At 39.7% G+C, this 23,666-nt stretch overlaps 1 protein-coding gene across 1 annotated transcript in view; it reads left to right on the forward strand.

Annotated features, from left to right (window-relative positions):
- The window catches only part of RAD50 (RAD50 double strand break repair protein), a 71,910-nt gene that overhangs the window by 43,366 nt on the left and 4,878 nt on the right, over nt 1-23,666 (forward strand). The window contains exons 18-22 of the mRNA XM_069483602.1: nt 99-191; nt 266-379; nt 5,760-5,887; nt 7,823-8,047; nt 23,268-23,353. Coding sequence (XP_069339703.1) covers nt 99-191; nt 266-379; nt 5,760-5,887; nt 7,823-8,047; nt 23,268-23,353 — 646 coding nt within the window. The remainder of the gene's footprint in view (nt 1-98; nt 192-265; nt 380-5,759; nt 5,888-7,822; nt 8,048-23,267; nt 23,354-23,666) is intronic.

Consider the following 23,666-nt stretch of genomic DNA (forward strand, 5'->3'; position numbering starts at 1 on the left):
TGGAACCCAAGGTTCATAACTTCCAAGCCAATGTTTTATTATGCTCTTCTATTAAGTGCCCTGGTCCCAACCAATGTAAATTTAATGTTTTTCTACAGCTGAATGATATTAAAGAGAAGCTTAAAAATATTCATAGTTACATGAAAGACATTGAGAATTATATTCAAGACGGGAAAGACGACTATAAGCAGGTAATTTAAAACTTAAAATTATGTATTTGGTTATATTTTTATTTCATGTGCTTAAAGAATTTTCTTTTTTGTAGCAAAAAGAAACTGAACTTAATAAAGTAATAGCTCAACTAAGTGAATGTGAGAAACACAAAGAAAAGATAAATAAAGAAATGGGAGTCATGAGACAAGATATTGATACTCAGAAGGTAGGTCTTTTTTGCTTATGGTATTACTTATACTTATAACATTCTTTTCTGTATTTAGTTTTCCTTTCAATAGAAGATCCATTAAATAGAAATGGAAACAGTAGAAAAAGCAATTCCAATAACACATTCTTGTCTTATTTCTTTATTTTTCATTTTAATTTTCAATAAAAGACTCATGATAAAATTTTAAACATAAAGGCATAAAATTAAAAGTGTTCCTTCCCCTGCTCCTAATTTCCAGTCGCACTCCTAAATGTCTTTACTGTTACAGTTTCTTGTTTGTTCTTAAAGTTTTTTATTTATATGCCATCAGATATAGATAGGTTGATGATTGATTTAAGAGTGTGTGTGGGCCGGGCACAGTGGCTCACGCCTGTAATCCTAGCACTCTGGGAGGCCAAGGCGGATGGATCATTTGAGCTCAGGAGTTTGAGATCAGCCTGAGCAAGAGCGAGACCCCCTCTCTACTAAAAATAGAAAAAAATTATATGGGCAACTAAAAATATATATAGAAAAAATTAGCCAGGCATGGTGGCGCATGCCTGTAGTCCCAACTACTTGGGAGGCTGAGGCAAGAGGATCACTTGAGCCCAGGAGTTTGAGGTTGCTGTGAGCGAGGCTGATGCCATGGCACTGTAGCTGGGCAACAGAGTGAGACTCTGTCTCAAGGGAAAAAAGAAAAAAAAAAAAGTGTGTTTGTATTTAAATTTACTTTTACAGATGGCATCATACCAATACCATATATTATTCTGTACCTTTTTTTACTTAATGTAACTCAATCTTACATATCAACTCACAGATATGTCACATTCTTTTTAATGATTATAAAATAGTCCATTTTGTGTATGCCATAACGTAGGTTATTTTTTTTTCCTTGTTGCAAACTGTGACAGTGACTATCCTTCTCCATATTTCTGTTTCTTATGTCTTTATATAGGATAAATTCACAAAAGAGGGATTGAGGTCTAATTCTTAAAAGTTACCTAAAAGGAAAGTATGTTAAGGCATTTTCCAGTTGATTTTTATATCATTTATTTTCTCTATTAAAGAACTTAATTTCCACAGCATAATTCAAATCACATTGAGAAGTTATCTCCAACATGCCTTATACAAGCATTGTAGTTAACACCTTTAAAAAACTATACCATTTTTCTGTTCTGTTCTTGCTGTTTTAAACAAAATTTGCTATCTGGATGCTTTTATCACTTGGTTATAAGTAGTGGTTTGAAGATTAGCTAGATCACTTTCTGTTGGGTCTGTCTATAGCACCAGGAATTTCAAATATAAAATATCAGTCAGAGGTAAATCAAATATTTGCCTGACTTAATAAATGCTGAATAACTGTATAAATTTATGATGCATATATAACAAAATACTTATCACTAGCTTATATGTGGTTTGCCCATAAAATCACAATCTATAAATCAATAGCAGCTCTCTATATACATATACAAAGATTGTTAAGATTTACCAATTTCTGACCCCTTTCAAGGTGATAGTCTAAACTTAGTGGAGTTGATGGTACTAGTTTATTTTGTAACCTACTTTATTCCAGAAATTTGCTAAATTACATACAATAGAGCAACAATAAATACATTTTAAATAATGGGAAAACAAGGCAATGTAGAAATAAGGGCAAGAAGGTAACGAAACCAGGAGAAAAGTAAGTGTATGAAAGGAGTGCCGTGAACTCTGACGTGCTTTCTAAAGGCTCTAGTAGTCAGACGAAGAAAGGAAGTTAGTTGAGATTCACATTGTGTCAGAACTAAAAGGAAATCGGTTCCCTGTACTGAGACCAGAGAAAAATGTTTCCATTCACAGAAGGGAGGACTCCGCGTAGTCTTCAACAAACTTCATAGGCCTTTTTTTTTCTTTACAGTGTATCTCAGCATCATTATCCCTTGATGAGGTTCTGTAGAAGGTGATGAGATTGAAGCCTAAAATAAATGTTAGAGTGTTTAGAGAGCAAAGGTTCTTAGCTAGGGACACCCATCAAAATCATGTTTTTTTCATTCCTTAGGTATAGAACTAAGAAAATTGAAAACACATGTTCACAAAACAACCTGTAAAAGAATGTTCATAGCAGCATTATTCATAATAGTCAAAACATGGAAACTCCCAAATGGCTATCAACTGATGAGTAGATAAACAAAATGTAGCATATTTGTATGATGGGAAATTATTCAGCCATAAAAAGGAATGAAATATTGATACATTCTACAACATGGATGAACCTTGAAAACATGCTAAGCAAAAAATGCCAGTCACAAAAGCCCACATACTGTATGATTCCATGTATGTGAAATGTACGGAATAGGCAAACCCTGAGACAGAGCAGACTGACGTTTTCAGGGGCTGGGGGGAAGCGGTGAGGACGGAATAGAAAGCGACTGCTAATCTGCAAAGGAACATGGGATTTTCTTCTGCGGTGAGCAGATGCTCTGGAATTGAGTAGTGGTAATGGTTGTACAGTTTTGTAAATAAACTAAAACCACTGAATTGCACACTTTTAAATGATGAGGTTCGTGGTTTATGAATTATATCTCAACTTCTAAAAAATCACTTAGGTTATTAAACACACACGTCTGTTTCTCCAGCCCAGACCAATACATGAGACTCTCTGGGGTTTGGTCAGAGGCAGGTACGCTTTGTTGAAGTTCCCTGGGGGTTCTCATGTGTCCCCTCCAACTGTCAGCCACAGAGCCAGAGTACCAGATGGACTGCAGAGTTCCCAGGCAGTCTTCCATAAATGGCATTATTCCAACCAGACTTTTCATGGAGTTCGGACTGTCATCTGTTCAGTATGCCACTCCGTCACAGAATTTTTATGTTTCCATTAGGTGGCCACCTGCATGCATTAACTGTCATCTGGGCTGGTAATTGGGGTTAATATTTAAGAGCCAGGGAGCTTGTTTACATGCTGCAGCCCTATTTAACGTAGTCCACAGTATAAAATAATGTGGGAATTTAATAATCTGAGTCCCTAATTTTTCAGATGAAGGATATGAAGGGAACTGAAGGTGACTTGACTTGCCCAAGGTCACAAAAGTAGTAACTTGACTCTACATTGTTAAATTTCTAGTAAAGTGGAAAAACGGTTCTAGTGTACTATAACTGCACCTGGTTTTCTTTCCTTCCTTTCTCTGATAACTTTAGGTTTTGTGGACTATAATTGGAACTCTGACTACTTAAAGTACAAAGCACAAATTTGACCCAAAAGGCATTTTACTAGCAATTATTGAACCAGACACTCTACTGATTATATACACTAATTTGTTTAATGTTCACAATAGCTCTTTATGATGGGGGGTGTCATTATCACCATGTTACTGGCGAACTGAGGCTCACAGAATTTAATTTGCCTGTTTTCTAGTTTAAAAATTACAGCACTGAAGTTAGATGTACCTAACTTCAAAGCCTATGCGCTTTTAACTACTGTCTTTCAAAACTAAAGTAAGAATAGTAGAAGCTGACCCAAATGAAGGAAATGCCTAGCTTTCTGGTGATCATGCAGGCAAACAGACCAGGAACAATATTTCATGCCAAAAATCAGTCTCGCCTAAAAATGTGATAGTCCTTTCATGCATTCATGAAAGCAGATTCAGGTGTTACATAGTATCAGATGAAAGCAAGCAATGACACATTCCCGTGTTCCTAATGAGGAAAGAGTACAAGCCACAGTCCCCTATGGAAAAACTTTGGAGAGTCATAGCAGCAACACTGGTATGTTAGATTGTCTTAGCAACAAAGGACACTTGAAATCATGTCATTTTAGTCACCTTCAACTGCTTATAATAATGCCTTTAATAGATAAATACAGTCCTCCCCTGATATCTGAAGGGATTAGCTTCAGGACCCCCACAGATACCAAAATCTGGGATGCACAAGTCCCTTATATAAAATAGCATATATAATATTTGCGTATAACATACCCACATCCTCTCGTATGCTGCAGATCATCTCTAGATTACTTACGATACCTAATACAACATAATGCTATGTATATTTTATACTGTATTTTTAAAATTTGCATTATTTTATTTTTTCCCCCAAAATATTTTCAATCCATAGATGGTTGAATCTGTGGATGTGGCCCTGTGGATATGGAGGGCTGACTGTACATTTGTATTATTATTTCCAGGAAAATGAAAGTAGCTTTACTTTCTGACTATTATAATAAAACAAACTCTAAAAATAGTGATTCATGCATGGGCAGGATTGGATGAGAACATTAAGCATGTGAGAGAAGTTCTTGACTTCCCTTCTCACTCCCACCTACCCCCTGGCCTTTACTGTTGGCGGCAAGATACTGCCAGAGATCTGCCCTCTGTCCGCCTCCCACACTGCCCAGTTTATCTCGGCTGCAAGGGCTGTTGCCGGAGGGGTCCAGCTCCATCTTTGGGAAGTCCTGACCTGAACTTGGGACAGATACGTTTTCTACATACAGGCTTTTGTGGGTCAGACCATTGTTGTTTCTGCAGAATAAGGTTTTTTTTTAAATTTCAAAAAGTCAACTTATAAATTGTTCTCTAATGTTTGTCTCTTGACAACACAGTCCATGGTAATCACCAGGAAAACTACTGAAATAATTATGGTATTGCTGCTGCTACTGCTAAGTGATTGGGTCTCTCTTCAAGGACAAAGCCACTCAACAAAAACAGCCAATTTTTTAATAGTTCAGTTCAGTAGCCAAGAAAGTATGAAGAAGTTCATAGATAAATACTACTTTTGTGGCACTCTTTGCTGCCTTATGTGATCATTGTCGACCCGAAGGTAGAGGTTGTATCTGACATACGGTATCTAACAGTCTTGCTAGGGGACAAATGGAAGAAAAAGTTGGGGGAGACTTTGATAGTATTAATCTCTTGTGATCTTTTAGATCAGTAGGCTCCACTATGGGGTTCCTATGCAAGATGGTCTCGGTATTAAATATTAAAATGTCTAGTCATATTTTTTATTCCATCATTTTAAATTTCTGTTTTGTATGTTTTATAATGAATACTATTTAATAGCATTTTTACTAGATATTTTAATACTTTATAAATATATAAGTATACAAAGATATATGCTGAAATTATTTATTATGGGACTCCCCATCAGGCATGAGACCTGTTTTTTAGATCATGGTCAGTAAAGAGCAGTAAAAGCTGCTCTACAAGAGGAGGTGTCACCCTCGTGTCTGTGAATGGGGCGGGGGGAGGGGGGGGGGGCGTTCAGGTTAGTCCAGACTGGAGATTTCTCAGTGGCTTGTTCTGCTTTTGTTGAACTTGATATGATTCTGAATGAGGCACAGTTAGCACTGCCTATCGGCAGTTGCCTGTTATGGATCTCATGTAGTAGCTTGGTTGTTTTTGTTAACTGATCTAATATTTATATTTAGATACAGGAAAGGTGGCTACAGGATAACCTTACTTTAAGAAAAAGAAACGAGGAACTAAAAGAAGTTGAAGAAGAAAGGAAACATCATTTGAAGGAAATGGGTCAAATGCAGGTTTTACAAATGAAAAAGTATGTTTTAAAAATATAGTCTTTAACTAAAAGTTTTTATTGTTGAAATGTGAAGAATATTAAATACCTGTTTTTAAAAGAATTTAAGCCTCAGTCTAGCATGCCTTGAGACTTACAGGAAGATGAACAAGGTTTTGATAGAAATATATTTCATGGCCTTAAGAGTTGAATTACTGAAGAAGTGATGTAGAATTGATAATCACCATGGTGATGGGCAGTAGTTCTTCAGTATTAAACATGCCAAGTCCCCAGACGTGTTGCTCGCCCGCTGCACAGAATAGTGGTCACGGACCCTGCCCGGGCAGAGCCTGTGCAGTGTGTGCTGTTGCCAGTGGAGTCACTGCCAGCATAATCTGTCAGTGAAGACCCGTCCTAGATTTTCCCAGTTGTCATTATGTGCCCGCCAGAGCTTTTTTTTTTTTTTTTTTTTTTAATGAACCCGATGCTTCTTTATCTGGTCTTACTGGTACTTACTGTAGTGCTGCCTTTCTGGTACGGCAGAAGAGATTTTGTTCTGCCCTGTCTGCCTTGGAGTTGGGAATTCTGTAAGAACCTGGTTGATGCTAAGGGACTAGTCTGGCATAAAAGGTTGTACCAGCCAAACACTTAGATTTTGAATCACCGCAGCTGGTAAGATCTAGGCTTCTCGTTCATTCAGTTCTTCCTTGTAAATTTTTCACTTGTCATCTTGAATTTATACAGAAATCTGAATCAAAGAATGCTTAGGTTTTTCTAAAGGATGTAGTACGGTGAAGTTTTAAGTTAATTGGTAAAACCTAACAAATGGTTAATCCTGTGTTATTGTGAGCACTCTTGGTTTAGCTGTTTAAAATCTCTTTCATGTATCAAGGAGATCAGACTTTGTAACTGGAAAAGCTCGTCATCTTCAGCCTCTTCATTTTCATGCATCAGGGTGCTGAGGCGCAGAGAAATCCCGGAGGGGACGACCATGGAAGCCAGAGATGTGCCCCTGCTACCTTAGCTCCCAGTGCTCAGCTCTTTGACGCCGTGCAGTGTTAGTGCATTCTGTGACAGGCTGGACAAGTACAGCTTTTAGAAGAAGCCTTTCAATGAAATCATTTATTCTTGGCTACTAAGGACGCAAACCAGATATTTTAAAAATTCCTTCTGTGATAGGTACATAACAGTGCTTTTTACATTAATTGAGATTACTAAGTACAGCTGATATTTTTCAAACCTTTCTTCAACCAGGACACAACAGAAATATCAGACCAACTCTGCAAGGATGTCCATAAACTTGAGAGCAGGGTTTGCACATAAAGAAGGTGGTTAATAAGTGATGGTTAAATAAATGAAAAATTGTAAAGCATACATTGAAATTGGTGTACTCTGCCAAAGTATCAGAAAAGTTTAGGTATTGTACTTCTTTTTGGTCAGTATTATGGTTTTTATACTTGTGGAAAAGAAATTTTGTTTTCATAGAGGAGTCAAAATTTTTAGTAAGTTTTACTGCAGAAAATTAATAATTTAATTTGGATAAAATTGTATTGTGTCTTTGACATATTATAACCAAAATGACGAAGCCTGTTATCCAGTAACTTCTCAGTGTTGGTAATTGTGCATTCTTAGTTCACAATCAGAAATTTGTGAATTTGTAATATTAATCACTAAGAGTGTTTTACATAGGTTAGTCAGTGCCTAAAAGTCAGGTACTTTCTCAGTGCTCACATGTTGTGAGGTTTCCCTATTTAGCCCATAAAAATTAGCTGTTCAGAAACCTATGTGCTGCAGAGATTCGGAAGGAAGAGAATTTTCTTTAGTACTGAAGCCTTAAATAAAAAGCAAGAAGAGACTCTGTTCTCATATACTGATTGCTGCAGAGAATGACACCTGTCTAAAGAGATCTATGATTTTTCCACTTCAGTTGCTAAAAGTTAAAAAATGGTCCTCATTTGTCATTTTTCCCTTTTACAGTGAACATCAGAAGTTGGAAGAGAACATAGAAAATATAAAAAGAAATCACAGTTTGGCATTAGGGCGACAGAAAGGTTATGAGGAAGAAATTATTCATTTTAAGAGAGAACTTCGAGAACCTCAATTTCGTGATGCTGAGGAAAAGTATAGAGAAATGATGATCGTTATGAGAACAACAGAGCTTGTGAACAAGGATCTGGACATTTATTATAAGACCCTTGACCAGTAAGTACTAAATAGGGGATTTTGTTCCCATTGCAATATCAACTAGCATATTTAAGTCATCTTTTCCCGTTTTTTCTTTTTAAATGTGATATTTCATATATACCATAGACTGGAAAAATAGGTGTGTGTGTGTATATACATATATATGCACACACACACACACACACACGTACTAACTTAAGTTATGAAACATGATATCCACTATTTTTTAGAGAAAACATGAAACATTTATGAAAATAGACCATATATGATTATAATAAATTCCAAATGCTCAATATCATAATAAACAATATTCTTTGACCATAATGAAATAACATTAATAACAAAAGACTAGCTTAAAATTCTAAATAAACTAAATGACATATTACTAACTCTTCTGAGTTAAAGAGGAAACTATAAAGGAAATTAAGAAAATACTTGGGGAAAAAAATGACAAAATAATAACTATCAAAAATTTGTGGGACATAGCTAAATCAGCATTTAGATATAAACTTTTAACTTTATATGCATTTTATGTGGAGACTGAAAATCTTAAATGCTTAGCTTCCTTAATTTTTATCCCAAGAAAATAGAAAAAGCAACAAACCAAAACCCAGAGAATTTAAAAGGATGGTGGCTGGACATGGTGGCTCACGCCTGTAATCCTAGCACTTTGGGAGGCTGAGGCAAGAAGATCGGTAGAGGCGAGACAGCCAGAGCAAGACCAAGGACCCCATCGCTATAAAAAAATCGAAACATTAGCTGGGCGTGGTAGTACACACCTGTATACCTAGCTTCTTGGAAGACTGAGGCAAGAGGATTGCTTGAGCCCAGGAGCTTGAGGTTGCAGTGAGCTATGATGACGTCACTACACTTTAGCCAGGGCAACAGAGCGAGACCCTGTCTTTAAAAAAAAAAAAAAAAAAGAGTGTATCTTTGTATATATCCTTGTATTTGGAGACAAAGAATTGAAACCAAACACCAAAGCAGCAGAGCAATGTGAAAGAAGTTTATTAAGCAAGCAGATCTCCAGACATGGAGGATGGTGTCAAGAAAGATTAGCGAGTGATAGTACATTCCAGAAGGGGGCAGGAGCAGGAACACCTCCAAGCAGATGGTGGCCCTGGGGTCTCTACCGGTTCCCCTTTTCTTTCTTCTGACTTCCTCATTCTTGTGTTGTCCTTCCCGGCCATTGAAAATGTTACCTACTAGACCGGGCGCGGTGGCTCACGCCTGTAATTCCAGCACTCTCGGAGGCCAAGGCGGGAGGATCATTTGAGCTCAGGAGTTCGAGACCAGCCTGAGCAAGAGTGAGACCCCATCTCTACTAAAAATAGAAAGAAATTAGCCAAACAACTAAAAATATATAGAAAAAATTAGCCAGGCACGGTGGCGCATGCCTGTAGTCCCAGCTACTCAGGAGGCTGAGGCAGAAGGATAGCTTCAGCCCAGGAGTGTGAGGTTGCTGTGAGCAAGGCTGATGCCACGGCACTCTAGCCCGGGCAACAGAGTGAGACTCCGTCTCAAAAAAAAAAAAAAAGAAAAGAAAGAAAATGTTACCTCCTCCCATCCATTAGGCATGGGAGTTTTTTACTTTATTTGTTCAGGCCCAGATGTGTCTGGCTTCCGAAGCCCATGGTGGGGGGGCACTAATTTATGGTAATGATGCCAGAGTCACGTGAGGACACTCTCGCCCTCCATCTGCGCAGGTGTCTCCCGAGGAGCTTCCCCAAACTGTAATAAACAGGTATTTTTGTAACAGAGCCAGAACAGTTGGTTATTCATAAGGGTCAGTTGCAGCTTGACCATAGCTTTTGTTTTTGTTTTATTCTCTTGGCACTTTGAAAATATCTTTTCTTGGCCTCTATGATTGCTGTTGAGAAATCATTCTAATTACTCCTTTAGAAGTAATTGCCTTTTTCCTCTGGTTCTTTTAGGGTTTTCCCTCTGCCTTCAGTGTTCTGCATTTTTATCATAGTGTGTCTAGACTTAGCTTTAGTTCTTCTGCCTAAGATTTGTGCTTATTGATCTGAGGATGATATCTTTCATCGATTTTGGAAGATTCTCCTACGTTATTTCTTAAAATACTATTCTTTACTGATTTCTCACTATTCTCGCCTTCTTCCTTTCTCATTAGCGTAAACCTCCTCCTTCTTTCCTCCATGTGCTTAACCCCCTGTGCAGACACTGGGCAGCCTCCGCGTGACAACCTTACCAGTCGTAGATTGTAGATGCCTCAGCTTCTGCCGGTAACTGCCTATTGAGTTGGCATTGTTTTTTTTTACTTTATTTTTTATTTCTCTAAGTCCTGTTTTGTTCTTCATCAAAAATTTCTATTCTTTTTTTATCATGTATTTTTTTCTTAGTGTTTTGATGCTTTCTTGTATACCTTTACTCATTTGAAATGTACACATTTTATATTCTCTTTCAGATTTTTTTTTTTTTTTCACATTTTGGGGAGTCTGTTTTTGCTGTTGTGTATGCTGATTCCAGCCCTTAGTGAAGTAAGTGTGTGTATGTTTTGTTTTTTTTAGAGATGGGGTCTTGCTGTGTTGCCCAGGCTAGCCTCTAACTCCTAGGCTCAAGTGATCCTGCCGCTTCAGCCACCAGAGTAGCTGGGACTACAGGCTTGTGCCACCATGCCCAGCTTGTGTGTTTTAGTAATATTTAATTCTGAGCGTATCTTTAGTAGTGCTGGTTTGTTTTGTTTGGTTGGGCTTTGTTGTTGTTGTTGTTTGGGTTTTTTTTTTTCTTTTTTTGAGACTTCCTTGTGACCTGTTTGTGTGGCAGTCCCTCCACTCAGCAATTTTGGTTTTATATCAGGTAGGAGCTCCAGAGATAACCAGGGTCTAGGGTTTTTACTAATTTCTCAGTTGGTAGGTTTCTGAATTGCACCAGTAATGTAATATTGAATCCCAAAGTCATCTAAGACATTTGCCCAGGACTTTGAATTTTCAACTTACTAATTTTCCACTCTTTCATTGAGGATTGATGATACAGCTCTTTAAGAGTCCCAGCTTTTATGTTGGGAATCACTTTTAATCCCCTGCCTCACTTGAGTCCTCTCCTTCATCTTCTGTCCTCAGTGATAAGATCTAATCCCTAGATTATGAAAATAATAACCCCAAATTCAATTTCTGCATCGGATTACACACTGACCATTCTGATTTTCAGTTCTTTGATTCTTTTCAGTTCTTTGTTTCTGTCATGTAGAAATTTCTTTCTTTCTTGTGAGCTCAACTATGACTTTAAAAGGATTTTTTGTTATAAATTTATCTAGCAGTTCCAGTTGTTTGTGGCAAGAGAATCATCAGTTACCTGAGATTTTATTTGTTGTTTTTTCTGGAATGGAAAATATCGTCCTCAACACTACGAGAACGACACAGAGGTGGTCTCTTCCCTTGTAAGGATTCAGGTAGAGCACAGTCAGATAGAGTGCGTCCCGCAGTGCAGCCCCAGCAGTGGCGTTCAGACCACCCAGCTCAGGACAGGAGAACTCTGGTTTCGGTACGAGGACTCTTTTAGTTGATGAAGATAACAAAGGTGGCCCCAGAATTGCCTGGACATAACTTTGGCATGTACAGGTTTTAGGAAGTATCTAATCGTTTAAGATAAGTCAGATCCATTTACTGTGACATATTGGGAATGAGCCAATTATTTTAATACATTAGTTATTTTAAAAAATAAATCCTACTAAGATTTTTAACGGATTAAGTTTGACTTCTAAAACAGTTCTGTTGAGAGTTATTCCATGTACGTATCTTTTATCCTACTTCATTGTGAGTGGATGGGCTAACATTAACAGCGCTCCTCGAGTCCAGAAAGGCTCATGGAATTGTGTGTCTGCACCAAATGGGAACTTGTGCTTTTTAACCTCATTGAATGTTGACATCTCTCCTAGATAATAGATCCAACAGTTTTTAAAGTGGTTTGTTAGTGTGGGAATTTAAGGTTTTGAAATAAGAACATAAGCAAAACTTATGAAAGAATCCTTGTCTAGTAGACTACACATATGTCTTTTTTTTTTTTTTTTTTTCCCTAAATTATCTTTTTAGTCTTCCATGTCTTTAGGAGGTTTTTGAGGTTAGGTTTTTTTAGCTCTTTAGCAACAGATGCTAATAGACTAAGTATCTGATAGACTAAGTATCTAATAGACTAAGTATCTAATAGACTTAGCAAACATTTGTTAAGGAATCGGGGATCTGGCATCTGCTGCAAGGACAGTTTGTTACAGGTTTATTTGAAGAAACATGAATCAAAACAGATTTTTATCAACAAAAGCCTACAGTATGGAATAAGATAAGTTGGTTGTGATGAAAAAATAAAAACAGGTATTACAAAGCAGGACATTGGACTTTGTGTAAAAGTTGATACATTTTACTTTTTTAAAAAGGCCTCAGAAATCCATAATATGTAGTTAAAATTATTGTCTTTGGAAACTGCCCAAATTTAAATCTTGACTGATAATATTTAGCAAATTATGTAAATACCCTGAGCTTCAGTTTCCTCATCTATAAAATGGAATTTTTAAAAATCCATAATAGCATTCAATATAGAGTCCAGTTATAAGGAAAACCCAAGTGATTTAGTTCAACTTTGTCATTTCTATTCTTCAATGTAAGTTCTTAACCTTGCTATTTTTTAATAGCACTAAGGAACTAACTTTATTAAGAAAATGTAAGCTTCGGTTGTTCCCATTTAAATTTAGAGATTAAATTTCCCAAGCTTGGGGCTGTGCAGAGGAGACACTAATGTTAATTGAATACTTACTGTGAGGTGGCCGTAATCAAATGCAATTCTTGCCTCTAACCCGGGAAAGCTGTGGTCCCCACCCCCAGGCTGCCGACCGCCGCTGGTCTGCGGCCCGTTAGGGACCAGCCACCGAGCACCGCCTCATCCCCTCGCCCTGTCTGTGGAAAACCTGTCTTCCATGAAACTTAGAAACCAGGTTGCACGGCGGGTACCGCCTCCCCTGCCCCCGCTCTTCCTCCCCACCCCCGCCTTCTGTGGAAAGATTGTCTTCCGTGAAACTGGTCCCTGGTGCCGAAAAGACTGGGGACCACTGCTGTAAACGGCAAGTATTTCTATTAGAGATTAAGCAGCCTGCCCACGATGACCCAAATGGTAGAGATAAAATGATGACAGATCTCAGAACCAAAAGGCCTTGCTTTTCCCACTGTGACATGCTGCTACCACAGTGGCCCTTTTTTTAACCTTTAAAAAACTAAAGGTTTTTAAAGGTCATATATGTGTGTGTGTATACGTAATATATATTGGCATATATATTAGGATTTTGTTCAATGAAGATTTGAGTGCTTATGTGCTTGATACTGTTCTAGATAGTAAGCATACAAGGATGAAGAAACAGAAAAATTAGAAATAAATTAAAAGTAAGAAAATAGTAAGTAATGGTAGCTACTACAATGAAAATTAACAGTGTGAGATTACCTGAAGGCAAGACTTTTCCTGAGCATGTGACATTTAAGCTGACGTCTGATTGGTGAAAGGGAGCAAGATACGCAGAAACCAGGGGTGCAGGCACTTGGCTGGGAAGAGAGTTCACGCAGCCCCAAGGCCATCGTGAACAGGAGGTGTACGGGGAACAGGCGGAAGGCACGCGTGGCTGGAACAGATAGGTGGCTCCCAGAGTATGTCATGCCCTGTAGCTTTGGTCAACAGTTTGCTTCCGTTCTAACTGCACTGGGCAGTCAGTGGAGGTTTTGAAGCGGGGAAGTAATACAGTCTGAGTTACAGTTTGGAGAAATTGCACTGGCTGCCGTGTGGAGAATGGACTGGAAAGGGCAGGAGAGGAGGCAAGGAATCAGTGAGGAGACTGTTGTAGTCCCCCAGGAGATGGCGGTGAAGTGGACTAGGATGGTAGCGGTGGAAATGGAGAGAAGTGGATGGACTTGGGATTTGTCCTGGAGATAAAGTTGACAGGCCTTGTTCTGAATTGAGTGTAGGGAGGAAAAGGAAAGAAGGAGTCAAAGATTACTCGTACATATTTTGACTTGAGCAACAGAATATTGAGGGAAGAAGTTTCCATTCCTTGACATGGGCAGGAGGCAGGACTGGGGAGGGAACATGGATAGTTCTGTTTGGGACACTTTAAGTTTGAAGTCCCTGTAGACCTGTAAGTAGAGATGTCAGGCAGGCAGCTGGATGTATAATCCAGAGTCTAGAGCTCGGGGGAGGAGCATACATTTGGGAGTCATCGGCGTATGCCTGGCATTTAAAACCACGCGATGAGATTACAGATGGAGTGACTGTAGACAGGAGGGAAGGTCCCAGCCCTCACCCCGTTCACAAATCCAGTAAACAGGCGGCTGAGGGGTGAGAAATGTAAAAGATGTGGTATCTTGAAAATGAAGTGAAGAAAATATTTCAAGAATCTTATGCTGTTGGGAGGTCAGATAAAATGAGGACTAAGAAGTGGCCCTTGGATTTGACAAAACAGAGGTGTTTAATGACTTTGAGGAGCAGTTAGTGGCACAGTTGGCACTGACGCCTGCCTGAAGTTGGGCGAGGAGAGATAGGTGGTGAGGCATGGAGACAGCAGGTGTAGACAATTCTTACAAAAACTTCCGCTGTGAAGGGGAACAAAAATGGGGCCAGAGCTAGAGGGGCCCGAGGGGCCAAGCTAGGCAGGTAGGTCGGTTTTAAGTTTTACTTGCGAGTATTCTGCTGCAAGGTCTGCTCTTCCTCCTGCAGTGCTCGACCTGCAGACCTGGGGTCTCATACGTATTAACTGAAAACCACACCGGGAGCCTCCCGGCCCCCTGCGTGCCCTGGGAGCCAGTGACGACAAGAACAGGAGAAACTCCCACAGTGAGGAACATGTTCATTCAGTCCCTCTCTTGGCAGGCTCTGGGAAAACAGTATTATTGCCCCTGTTCCTCTTCCAAACTGGTGGCAGTCTGATGGGGGGACCTTGGCTCCACAGTCTTACTGGGCCTGGGCCTTGAGTAAGGAAAGAAGAGCATTTCAGCAGAGCAAGTGCCTCAGTCACAGAGGCGTCACACTGAGCGGGGTGGGGACCTAGCGGAGGCTTGATGGGGCCAGCCAGGGCTGGGTGGGGGTGGGGAGGGGCAGGGGTGCTTTCCAGCAATTTAGACTCGCGTAAGGAGCAAAGCCAGGCTGTTTACTGAGCTCTGTTACCTGGTAATCAGATGGATTCTTCTTAATGAGAAGAAAAGAAGTGGTACAAATTTCCCCAAAATTGGGTCTCTGTGGGCTCATACTTGCAAACAGTAGCCTTTTCAAGGTGTATACTGCGAGCCCTTAATTTGCCTTCTCACCCAGAACCAAGTAAGGTCCAAAATTTCCCTGGTCGTTTCACCTCTTAGAATAAAGCATGCAGTCAGTGTAATTGTTACACTCAGTCTATTTAAGGTAACACAGGAAATTAACAGTGTATTTTCAAGAAAAGCTGATTACCATCTGTTATTAGTAATCATCTCAAAACATCACTAAGTAAGAGCATTGGCAGTGGTCAGAGACAAACCAGATGAAAAAGGGGGGAAACATCCATCATTTAGAATATATTACTCCATACTGGCAGAATACATCAATTTAAATTAAATTATTTTGGAATATGTCACTCAAGGTATAATGTTCTATGCTATGCCCAAAGGGTTCTACTCTCATTTCTTCCCAGACGTGAAATGTTACATACTAGGTCATGCTGCTTCTGGGACTCAGTGGAAACAGGTAGCTTACAGTTCCGCATTCGAGGCAGCCAGCTTACTGCGAGGCTGTTCAGAGCAGGGTCCCTGCATTCAAGGGGCGCTTCGTTTGAGGGCTGCACGCAGGGCTCATCTCAGCCAGCGTCCTCGTCCTGCCCACGGACGCAGCACGATTTCACGTCAGTAGTTTCTGTATCGTCAAGACGGCAAAACCAGAATACAGCCAGTGGCTCTTTACACCTACTGCGGGTTTCTCTAACCAAAGGTTTATCTGGCCATAGTGGTTGAACCATTGCCTGAATTTTAAAAGCTGATGTTAGGGAGTCTAAGTAAAGAAAATTAGTTTAGTAGGTTTAAGGATTTTAGGAAATTTGTTTAATAGTTTTAAGGGTCTTATCTAGAAAAAGAGGTCACTTTTAAATGTACAACTTAAGTTTGGCAAATTAGGGATTTTGAGTTTTGCTACATACTAAAAGTCATTGTTACTTTGGAAAATGATACTCAGTGGAATACAGGATTTTCCTTACGCAAAGGGGCTTCTGCTAACCCAGATGTAGGGAAGGGAGATAAGAAGTTCCCATAGTAGTGTTATACCAGGGCAGTGGGGAAGAGTGGCCATGTAATAATGGGTAACAGTGGCCATAGCCAATTTTTCAGCAATCCGTGTATCTCAAAGTTCAGTACAATTTTAAATGTAAGGGTGAGGATACTGTAGTGTTAGCAGATGTCTTTTGTGTGTGTTAATATTATCTTTACTGCATTTTTCCGACTTAATTTTCATTAACTTAATAGTTTTTATCATACTTCTGAACTTAGGAAGTATGATTTTAAAAAAAGACAAAACAACACAGGATGGGGGAGTAGGGAAGCACTTATGTATTTGGCCCTGCCAAGTGATCTTGTATTCAACGAAATAGCTTGAGACTATGGGGGAAACCGGTTCAAGATTTGTCATCTTCTGTGCACTTCTAATTTTGAGAATCAGTTCAAATTTTACACAGTGGTAGCTAATCGTCCTCGGTAGCTTGAGTCTTGGAGATGGTTTAAATAGGAGAAAAAAGCAAGAGCTGGAAAGGTCTTCTCCCAGAAGGTGAAGTTTTGCTTTATTTAGGTGTTATTTTTCCAACCCTGTAGATCATTTGTCCTCAACCTTGTTGGCATTAGGGACCGGATTCATAGAAGACAGTTTTTCCATGGGTTGGGGGTGGGGTGGGGGGCGGAGCTCAGGCAGCGGCTGTGAATATAGAGGAAGCTTCGCTCCTCTCCCACTGCTCACCTGGTGCTGTGCGGCCACCGCCCACCTTCACCCCCCACCCCCTGCCCTTTCATTTTTCTTTTCCTGTGGATGGTGGGGGCGGGGCGGCGGAGCTCTTCAGCCTGGTCCCTAACAGGCCACGGACTGATAGCGGTCTGCAGCCTGGGGGTTGGGGACCACAGCCTTCGTTCGACCCCCGCTCTCTGCTGACTGTGTTGTAGGCATTCAGTTCTGTGCTAGCGGCTAAGGACTGAACGGGTTAGAAAAATGGCCCTCAGAGCAGCAAGAACCCTGCACTCCTGTTCTGACGCTGTCACATTGGTGGCACCAAGCTGGGACCTGTGTGTGCTCAGGAGGAAGGTAACTCAGGGCTTACGGAAGCTTTTTATCAGAGGCCCAAGAGCGGGAGGCAGTTGGATCGCCGTGGCCCAAAGGGAAGGTCGCCTAGCGGCTGGGGAGACGCTGTGGTGCGAGCAGGTGCTGACGGGCAGTTCAGGAGCCTGGCGTTCAACGGCGGCGTCCAGGTGAAGAAGGCAGAGAAGGGACAGGGATAGAAGCCGCGCCACACACTGCACTGGCACATGGCTTTTTTTTTTTTTTTTTAGTTTAATTTTTAGAGCAGTTTTAGGTTCATGGTAAAATTGAGTAGAAAATAGGTGGAGTTCCCATGTAGCCTTTGCCCCACACAGGCACAGCCTCCCCCACCGTCAGCATCCCTTAGCGGAGTGGTACACGCGTGAAAAATAAATGAACCTGCACGGGCATAATCATCACCACGAAGCCCGTAGTTCTGCATTGGAGCTCACCTTGGTGGTGTGCATTCTGTGGGTTTTGACAGATGTTCAATGACACGTGTCTACCCTTGTAGTATCAGACAGAACAGTTTCACTGGCACGTGTCTGCTGTCATTCTGGCCTTATGATGCCTCCTTTCAAGCAGGAAATAAGTTTCACTGAGGATCACATCCCAAGACTTCCATGGATCACCAGAAAAACAAATGCCACTAAAGCCATCATTTGTCCTCATAAAATACAACAGATTGTCACTGAAATTTTTAAGGAAAACTTTCAGACTCTTAATGAATATTTAAATATAAGATAAAAGTAATTTATAAACCATTATTTTCTTAGATCTTAGAGCTTCTGACTTTCTTTTGGGAACCGGTTTTTCACAAAAAGGCACGCCACCTTGCGTGAGTTAGTATACACTTTCAGCCGAGAGACACGTAGGCTCCAGGCAGCTGGTGGGGCTGAGGCACCGGTGAGATGATCACTTGCTCATGGCAGTTTCCAGCCCATGAAATGTAAGTCTTTCCCTCAGCAGGAGGTCCTGGGCCTTCAGGGTCATTCTTTAAGGCATTTAATGTTAACTATTTGTGAAGTCCAGGTGCTAAAGGCATGTTGAGTTAATTGGGCCACTGTATGTCAGTCAGCAGCTGCCACAGGGCTCCTGCCACGGCCCCAGCCTAGGTAACGCTCACCTGTGAGTGTGGCGGCTTCCTCCACTTACCTCTCACTGTCCCGTCCACCCCCCATCCCCCACCTCCATTGTACTTCTGCCAGGTTAATCTTCCTAAAGATAGTGGTCGCTTCCCTTCCGATTTTAGGAAATATTTCCATATCTGGCCTTTCCCATTTCATTGCCTTTTTTTTTTTTTTTTTTTGAGATAGGGTCTTGCTCTGTTGTCTAGGGTAGAATGCAATGGCATCATCATAGCTCACTGCAACCTCAAACTCCTGGGCTTAAGCGATCCTCCTGCCTCAACCTCTCCCCAGTAGCTGGGACTACAGGTGGGTGCCACCACGCCCGGCTAATTTTTCTTTTTTGTAGAGACAAGTCTTGCTATGTTGCTCAGGCTGGGCTTGAACTCCTGGCCTCAAGCAATCCTCCACTTCAGCCTCCCACAGAATTGCTTGGATTACAGGCGTGACCCACTGCACCCAACTCCCATTTCTTCTTTTATTATACTATGTTCTAACCAACGGGAACCATTTTATTCCTTTAAGACACCTTATTTTCCTGTGCTGCTTCTCCTCCCTGGAATGTTACCTTGATGAAGCCCTTTCCCAAACAGATGTGATTTTTCCTCCCTTTGTACTCCATGATATTTTGTACCACTTATATAACTAATCGCATTCAGCCTTTTATTACAGATATTTGGGCTTTACCATACTCCGTGACTATGCAAATCACAGAGCAAACTCCAAGGTAGACTTAGGTTTAGTTCCATGGAAATGTCTCACTTTTATTCAGCACTTAAGAATTATTACATTGACGATGTATTTTAATTTCCCTCACAATGCCATTACACGTAATGGACACACATGCAGCTTTATTTTTACGTGAACGGTATCACAGGTGGGTGTTTTTCTGTTTTGTTTTGTTTTTTTGTTTTCCACTTAACATGATGCAGATCTTTTTACGTCCATATATGCAAGCACCTCGTTACTTTTAATGGCTGCTTAATATTCTATAAAATGGATGTTACCTACTTTATTTAACCACTCGTGAATATGTTAGGAAGCTTTCAAATGCTTCCACATGTCTTTGCACACTAATGCAGACACATCCGGAAGACAGCCTCATAGAAAGGGAGTTACTAGGTCAGAGGTTGTGTACGTTTTTAACTTGTTAGTGCCACGTTGCCTTCCAAAACATTTATAAAATTTATGTTTCCACTGATAGCACATGAAACTGCCCATTTCCGTGTCTGCATTTTGTTACTGACCATTTTAAGTTCTGCCCATCAGTTGCACAAAAATGCTCTCACTTTGCCATTTCCGTTTACCAGTGAGATTCAGTCTTTTCGTATGTTGGCTATTTGTAGCTCTTCTCTGAGAATTGCTTATTCATATCTTTTTGCCAGTTTTTCTACTAGGTTGTCTTTTTCTTGATTTACATCACTTTTTTATAGATTCTAGATACTAAACCTTTCACGTACATTGCAAGTCCCTATTCATAGTTCATCACTCGTCCTTTAACTTTCTTTATAGTATCATTTGTGACTTAATTTCTAAGTAGGCAAATCTGTAGTCTTTTTATGGCTTCTCCATCCTGTGCCTTAATTAGAAAGGCCTTCCCAATTTTACAATTATAAAACTGTTTTCTTCTGATAGTTTTATTTTACTTGAACTTTTAATCCTTTCATTCATTTAGATTTTATTTTGGAGTTTGATAAAGGATAGTGATACCATTTTACTTTTTTCTCCTTTCCAACTTTGTTGAAACTTTTCCAATTTATTTGAAATGCCATGATTATAAATTAAAGTTCTATATGTATTTACGTTTATTTCTGGATTTTCCTCTGTTATACCAACTTTTTTTTATTTATTCCTTTCCCAGTACCATGATTTTATTATTTTGCATTATCTCTTCTATATGAACTTTAGAGTCAGCTTGTGGGTTCCATTAAAAAATGTTTTTAAATCCTGTTGGGATTTTTATTTGGATTTATGGATTATTTGGGGAGAATGGACATCTTAGTATAGTGAATCTACCATTTTGGACCCTTTAGAATGTGTCTATTTAATCATTTCTTTTTCTCCTATTATAAAGTTTTGTAGCTTTTTCCTCTAGATCCTGTACCTTTTTGTTAGATTTCTTCCTAGACATTTTATAGTTTTTATTGCCACTTGTGAATAGGATCCTTTTTTCTGTCTTTCTTATTGGGATTGGCTATTAGATAATAAAACTATTTTTATATATTTATTTCTGACCCCCTTATTAGTCTTAATTTTTCAGCTGATTTTCTTAGATTTTCTAAGTGTACAATTATATTTTTGTACAAAATCGATGACAAATTTGTCTTTTTTTTTATTGCTCTACTGAATTAGGGATTTCTAGGATATTATTTTAGAGTAACCATAATAGGAGGCATCTTTCTTTTGTTCTTAGCTTTAGGAGTAACACTTTTATATATTTTAAATTAAATTCGACACTGGTTGTCTGAGAGCCATTTTGTCAGGTTAAGAAAATTTCTAGGCCAGGCACAGTGGCTCACACCTGCAATGCCAGGACTTCTAAGAGGCCAAGGCAGCAGGATTGCTTGAGGCCAGGAGTTCGATACCAGGATGGTCAACACAGTGAGAACTTGTCTCTACAAAACAATTTAAAAAATTATCCAGGTGTGGTGGCACATGATACTGGGGAGGCTGAGGCAGAAGGATCGCTTGTGCCCAGGAGTTCAAGGTAACAGTGAGTAATGATCACACCGTTACACTCTAGCCCAGGCAACAGAGCAAGATCCTGTCTCAAAAAAAAGAGAAAAAATTCTTTTTCATTTACTGAAGATTTTTATCAAAATTCAGTATTATTTTTTATTAAATGCTTTTGTGATGTCTATTGAGATAATTTTTTTCTTTTAATCTGTTAATGCAATAAATTATCTTTTTTTTTTTTTCTTCCTCTTTTACTATTCTTACTTTCTTGGGATAAACACTATTTGGTTTGATATATTCTTACTAAATTTGATGTATTCTTACTAAATTTGTGTTTTACCTAGAATGTTTATATTCATAAGCAAAATAGCCTGTACTTCTTTTTATCTTTTTATGTTTCTCCTTGCTGTGTAACACTCATGGACTTGGGAGCTAGGTGTACCTTGAAGATTTGGTGGCATCCGAGTCTGGTGGCTTTAACAGATGGAGTTTTGACTGCCTTTCAGTTTTAACAGGCACATTCAAGTTAATGTCCTAGCCACTTTTCTCTGATCTTGATCATTACTAAGTTCATCAAATCTGTTTTGTTAATGGTAAATGGAGATAACAAAATGTAACTCCCAGTATCGTCGTGAGGATTAAGTGAGATTAGCGCGGTTGTGTCTCGTCTCAGCAGACCTTCCCCCGGGCCAGGATGTGCCCCCTCTCATACGAGGGAACCGAGACAGGGACTGTGCACACGCCTTGGACAGCCCTGTCCTACCTGGAGCTTGTTCTCCACAGTGGGAATGCTTGTTTACGTTACTGATTGAGGTTTTTAACTTAAATGGAAAGATAACTTTTCTAAAAAGTCATTGAAAAATCAGGATCATAATATATAAAGCTATGGAATAGCAGTCTTTACATGATTGGCCCAAGAACATTCTGTGAGGTTTGGTTTTTTTTGTTTTTTCAGGTTTTTTTAATGAAATACTTAGATGTTCTTGTCTCTTTTTGAAAGGAGCATAAAATGTTGGGCTGAGATACAAGTATAAAGTAGAAAATGGAGACTTGTTGCATTCTCATCAGCTAGCAGAATATGGTTTTTTCCAGTCTTCACTACTTCACAATCATTCATCTGATACTTCAAATGTATTTATGTTGAGTCATTTCTTTCTCTTTTGCTGGTGAACCAGAAGATCATGAAATGATTCCACAGAGGCAGTAGCATTACGTTCGGTTTCTTTTTTTGTATATATCAGATAAGAGGCTTGCAAATGGAAGTTAAGTCACCTCACATCCTTTGTTTGGTGATGGCAGTGATGTTGCCTTTTTATCTCTGGTGCAACATTTATTAGTTCATAAACTCGCTTCCAACGAACCTGAGAGCTTGATGGTGAAAGGTGACTGTAGGAGAAAACGTTAGGTTTTGATAGGCTACTTTTGTTTTTACAAACATTTCTTCTTTTTAGTGTTTAGAAAATGCCACTGTAAAAGAGAGTTGTGGGCAGGGGCGGGCCAGGCCCAAGTGGAAGTTAGTGCACATACTTGGAATCTGTGACCAGGAAGGCAAAGTGGAACTGCAGCTCGGCTTAGGCCTCCTGATCACCCTCTCTGAACCCAAGCTCATGGCTGGTAAAAATCTCATGTATCTGGGGAATAAAAGCAGCATGAGAGGCTGGCTTTTGGTGAAACCATAATAGCAACAGAAGAGGGACACAGCGGCAGTCCCGGAGATTCACTTATTCCCTATAGACTGAGGGCCCCTCCCGCCCCCCGACTCCCCATCGACCAGTCCGCGAGTCTCTGTGACCAGTGAGCAGCAGCGGACGAGGCAGCCCCTCGAGTAAGTTATCATGGGCTAAGGAAAAAGTCTGCTAAAAAATTATATTTTCTGAAGTTTTCACAGCTTTTAAGTATTTACTTAAATGGGTATTTTTTGCATCATAGTGAAAATGGAGAAGGGTAAGGCCCTGGGCACTGAAAATACACTTGTCAGTTTCAGTACTGGCTACGCAGCACCTCTTTGTCCTGCTTATTTTTTTCCAGCTTTTACTGTATTCTTCTTTTATTACTGAAAATTTGGGGAAGTTATTTATATGTTGCATATTTTAATATATGTATGTTTCATATATATATAAAGTACCAATGGTTTTCTTTTCCAGAGCAATAATGAAATTTCACAGTATGAAAATGGAAGAAATCAATAAAATTATTCGTGACCTTTGGCGAAGTACCTATCGCGGACAAGGTAATTAACCTGGTGTATCCCAAACGCCCTTTCCAAATCCCTGTCGCCATTGCCAGTATTACCTCCCTGGACCCCTTTCTGAACGTCTTGGAGATTTTCTAAGAATTCTTATCCTGAAAACATCTTGTAGCAAGAAGAAAATATAAAATTTCCTATTCCAAAGCCTGACAGGACTTACATACTTGGCTGCAGTAGATGTTATGTTTAGCTGATGACTTAACGGGTTCTGTGGAAGTGCAGATAGGGATAAACCGAATGTGATAAGAAGAAAACCATTTGTAGGAAATTCCCAGTAGAGGAACCAAGACAGAGT

This window comes from Eulemur rufifrons, chromosome 10, assembly GCF_041146395.1.
Source record: "Eulemur rufifrons isolate Redbay chromosome 10, OSU_ERuf_1, whole genome shotgun sequence".
NCBI classification, from domain to species: domain Eukaryota; kingdom Metazoa; phylum Chordata; class Mammalia; order Primates; family Lemuridae; genus Eulemur; species Eulemur rufifrons.